Genomic DNA, 4,538 nt, shown 5'->3' on the forward strand with positions numbered 1-4,538 from the left:
TGAGGGGGAAACATGCGAACGAAGAACAGAAGGGGACCGAGGACGGAGCCTTGGGGAACACCACAAGTCTGAAGGGCAGCAGGAACAAACAAAGGAAACGCAAACTCAACTCGGGTGGAATTTCTGTGATTATTAAATATTGTTGTTGCAATGAACTAAATAAAACATTTTCTGACTTCATATTTCATGACTGACAACGATCAGGATCAATACAGTTGATTTATGTGTACAAGGATCAGAACAACAACAACATTTGGTCTGAAGAAACAATAAATGTAAATGTAGATTTGTGTGTTTACAAAGTCAGAACAGGAAGTGAGTGTTACAGGAAGTGAGTGTTACAGGAAGTGTGTGATACAGGAAGTGTGTGATATAGGAAGTGTGTAATACAGGAAGTGAGTGATATAGGAAGTGTAATAAAAGAAGTGAGTGTTACAGGAAGTGAGCGATAGAGGAAGTGAGTGATACAGGAAGTGAGTGTTACAAGAAGTGAGTGTTACAGGAAGTGAGTGTTACAGGAAGTGAGTGTTACAGGAAGTGAGTGTTACAGGAAGGTGTTGTGATTTCTGTGCTGAGGTCCAGGCAGTAGAAGAGACACAACAACACACAAACACATGAACACAAATGTTCCTGAAACCTTCAGAGAAGTTCACGTGTTCGTGAAGAGAAACCGCTGCTGCCTATCAGACTTTCACAAACTCAGCTGAGGAGGCAGAACCACACAAACAAATCCCAGCGTGGAGCGTCTGAGTGAAGGAGGTCTGGACTCTGTGGAGGAGAGTCATGGTTCCAGAGATGCTGTAGAAAGACAGAATACCTGCTGGGTGATCCAGGTACACTCCGACTCTGGAGGACAGAGGACCTGAGATGGTAGTACCGACTTTGTTGTAGTAAAATATATAACCTTCTGGGTAACAACATAATGACCAAGATTTGTCATCAGATCCAAACCACTCTGTTCTGCTGGTGTTCTTGTATGCGACTGATACATAAGCTCCTCCTCTTCCTCCTCCTCTTCCTCTCCTCTCCACCTCCCAGTAACAACGTCCAGTCAGACTCTCTCTACTCAGGACCTGAACAGAATAACCAGTGAATCTGTCTGGATGATCAGAATAAGATTGTTCTTGATTCACTGACGTTACTTTTCTGTTCCCTTCAGATAATAACAGATTTCTGTTTGCTGTGTTTGGATCCAGAGTGATTTCTCGTGAATATCTTAAGAACTCAGCTCTGGTCTTTGGTTCTGGTCCTGACAGTAAAACATCCACTTCACTAACAGTCTCTGAGATGTTTGTCCGTCCGTCCCTCAGAGCGTCCTGTAGTAAATCTCTGGTCTTTGGTTCTGGTCCTGACAGTAAAACGTCCACTTCACTAACAGTCTCTGAGATGTTTGTCCGTCCGTCCCTCAGAGCGTCCTGTAGTAAATCTCTGGTCTTTGGTTCTGGTCCTGACAGTAAAACATCCACTCCACTAACAGTCTTTGAGATGTTTGTCCGTCCGTCCCTCAGAGCGTCCTGTAGTAAATCTCTGGTCTTTGGTTCTGGTCCTGACAGTAAAACGTCCACTCCACTAACAGTCTTTGAGATGTTTGTCCGTCCGTCCCTCAGAGCGTCCTGTAGTAAATCTCTGGTCTTTGGTTCTGGTCCTGACAGTAAAACGTCCACTCCACTAACAGTCTTTGAGATGTTTGTCCGTCCGTCCCTCAGTGCGTCCTGTAGTAAATCTCTGGTCTTTGGTTCTGGTCCTGACAGTAAAACGTCCACTTCACTAACAGTCTCTGAGATGTTTGTCCGTCCGTCCCTCAGAGCGTCCTGTAGTAAATCTCTGGTCTTTGGTTCTGGTCCTGACAGTAAAACGTCCACTCCACTAACAGTCTTTGAGATGTTTGTCCGTCCGTCCCTCAGAGCGTCCTGTAGTAAATCTCTGGTCTTTGGTTCTGGTCCTGACAGTAAAACGTCCACTCCACTAACAGTCTTTGAGATGTTTGTCCGTCCGTCCCTCAGAGCGTCCTGTAGTAAATCTCTGGTCTTTGGTTCTGGTCCTGACAGTAAAACGTCCACTCCACTAACAGTCTCTGAGATGTTTGTCCGTCCGTCCCTCAGAGCGTCCTGTAGTAAATCTCTGGTCTTTGGTTCTGGTCCTGACAGTAAAACGTCCACTTCACTAACAGTCTCTGAGATGTTTGTCCGTCCGTCCCTCAGAGCGTCCTGTAGTAAATCTCTGGTCTTTGGTTCTGGTCCTGACAGTAAAACGTCCACTCCACTAACAGTCTCTGAGATGTTTGTCCGTCCGTCCCTCAGAGCGTCCTGTAGTAAATCTCTGGTCTTTGGTTCTGGTCCTGACAGTAAAACGTCCACTTCACTAACAGTCTCTGAGATGTTTGTCCGTCCGTCCCTCAGAGCGTCCTGTAGTAAATCTCTGGTCTTTGGTTCTGGTCCTGACAGTAAAACGTCCACTCCACTAACAGTCTCTGAGATGTTTGTCCGTCCGTCCCTCAGAGCGTCCTGTAGTAAATCTCTGGTCTTTGGTTCTGGTCCTGACAGTAAAACGTCCACTTCACTAACAGTCTCTGAGATGTTTGTCCGTCCGTCCCTCAGAGCGTCCTGTAGTAAATCTCTGGTCTTTGGTTCTGGTCCTGACAGTAAAACGTCCACTCCACTAACAGTCTTTGAGATGTTTGTCCGTCCGTCCCTCAGAGCGTCCTGTAGTAAATCTCTGGTCTTTGGTTCTGGTCCTGACAGTAAAACGTCCACTCCACTAACAGTCTTTGAGATGTTTGTCCGTCTGTCCCTCAGAGCGTCCTGTAGTAAATCTCTGGTCTTTGGTTCTGGTCCTGACAGTAAAACGTCCACTTCACTAACAGTCTCTGAGATGTTTGTCCGTCCGTCCCTCAGAGCGTCCTGTAGTAAATCTCTGGTCTGTGACACAGCTGCTGTCACTTCCTTAAAGTAGGTGAGAGGCCGAGTGTTGCTGCTGGATGAGTGTGTGGACTCTCCGAGTGCTGACAGTGAGGAGAAGCTCTGCAGGAACTCGTGATCCTCCGTGTGTGAGAGCTTCTCCAGCTCGCCGTCTTTCCTCTTCAGCTCAGCGACCTCCTGCTGCAGCTTCTCCTGAAGCTCTCTGACTCGACTCACTTGGGTTTCCTGCTGAGATCTGACCTTCTGCTTCACATCGCGCATCATCTGGGTGAAGATCTCCTCGCTGTGCTCCACTGCTTCATCAGCGGAGGCGTTGATGTCCTCCACCTCCTGCTGAAGCAGCAGCTCTTCTTTCTCTTGCTTCTTGATTCTCTGCTGGAGGTTTCGTCGACTCCCCTCGAGCTCCTTCTGCTTCTCCGTCCTTTCTGCTGCAGCTGAGACGGTGTCGTGGTCTTTATGTTCCTCCATTAAACAGAGAGAACAGATAATCTGCCGATCGGTGCGGCAGAAGATCTTCATCACCTCATTGTGACGAGAGCAGATGTTCTCCTGGAGCTTCTTGGAGGGGTCGGCCAGCTTGTGTTTCTTGAATGTTGCAGCATCATAATGAGGTTGGAGGTGTTTCTCACAATAAGAAGCCCGACAGACTAAACAGGACTTGGTGGCTTTCAGCTTCCTCCCAGTGCAGACATCACAGGCCACATCTTCAGGTCCAGCATAGCAGTGATCATCAGGAGCAGCTCCGAGTCCCGTCTTCTTCAGCTCCTCCACTAAAGCTGTCAACACGGTGCTTTTCTCCAGGACAGGCCTCTGTGTGAACGTCTTCCTGCACTGAGGACAGCTGTAGACTCTCTTCCTGTCCTCTTCATCCCAGTGGTCTTTAATACACTTCATACAGTAGCTGTGACCACAGGAAAGAGTCACCGGATCCTTCAGTGGATCCAGACAGATGGAACAAGAGAAGGTTTGTGGGTCCAGCTGAACTCCTTTCTGCTCCATTTTATCTCTCAGCAGCAGCGACTGAGAGTTTCTGTCTCGTAGAAGTGAAACTAGTCTGAGCTCTGATCTACAAATCATGTGTCTGTGCAGTGAACGGAGCGCTGACTCATCATCATGTTGGTTCCACCCATGTTCAGAGTCCAGATCTGAGGGGAGGGAACAAGGAGGTGTGTGGACCGACTGGATGTTCTGGTTATCAGGGTCCGACTTGTTCCAGGAAGACGAGCAGCTGGTTCTGAGTTTAACGCTTCATTCACAGCAGAGCTCACTGGAAACGCTGCTCAGCTCAGGATGAAAGCGTCCTCTCATGTTGAGTTTTCAGATTTTGGGACGCTCAGTAAAATGTAAATAAAAACAGAATGAGTTAATTTGTAAATCACGTGAACCCAAATTTAACTAAACATAGACCAAAGACAACAAATCAAAAGTTTTGAGAAAAATATCATCTCATATTGAATGTGATGTCAGCAACACGTCTCTATAAGTTGTTCCAGGATCATGTTCACCACTGAGCTGCATCAACTCTTCTTTTAACAACACTCTGGAAACGTTGGAGAACTGAGGAGACCAGTTTCTGGAGTTTTGAAAGTGAAATGTGGTCCCATTCTTGCCTGATAGAGG

At 47.2% G+C, this 4,538-nt stretch overlaps 1 protein-coding gene across 2 annotated transcripts; it reads right to left on the reverse strand.

Moving 5' to 3' along the window:
* Nucleotides 1–244: 244 nt before the first annotated feature.
* Nucleotides 245–4,043, reverse strand: LOC138614173 (tripartite motif-containing protein 16-like). 2 transcript variants are annotated; one of them, XM_069687445.1, is made up of 2 exons: nt 2,874–4,043; nt 245–1,487 (listed from the first exon to the last, which is right to left on the reverse strand). In XM_069687445.1, the coding sequence occupies exons 1-2, from the start codon at nt 3,993–3,995 to the stop codon at nt 684–686; spliced, it is 1,926 nt and encodes a 641-aa protein (XP_069543546.1). In that variant the 5' UTR covers nt 3,996–4,043; the 3' UTR covers nt 245–683. The 2 variants fall into 2 exon arrangements, with proteins under 2 accessions (XP_069543546.1, XP_069543547.1); XM_069687446.1 differs by having other exon boundaries at nt 245–1,280; nt 2,664–4,043.
* Nucleotides 4,044–4,538: the final 495 nt, after the last annotated feature.

This window comes from Brachyistius frenatus, unplaced genomic scaffold (genome assembly GCF_029030835.1).
Source record: "Brachyistius frenatus isolate BFR_SWC_R1_liver_20210118 unplaced genomic scaffold, ASM2903083v1 Contig_463, whole genome shotgun sequence".
Taxonomy (NCBI): domain Eukaryota; kingdom Metazoa; phylum Chordata; class Actinopteri; family Embiotocidae; genus Brachyistius; species Brachyistius frenatus.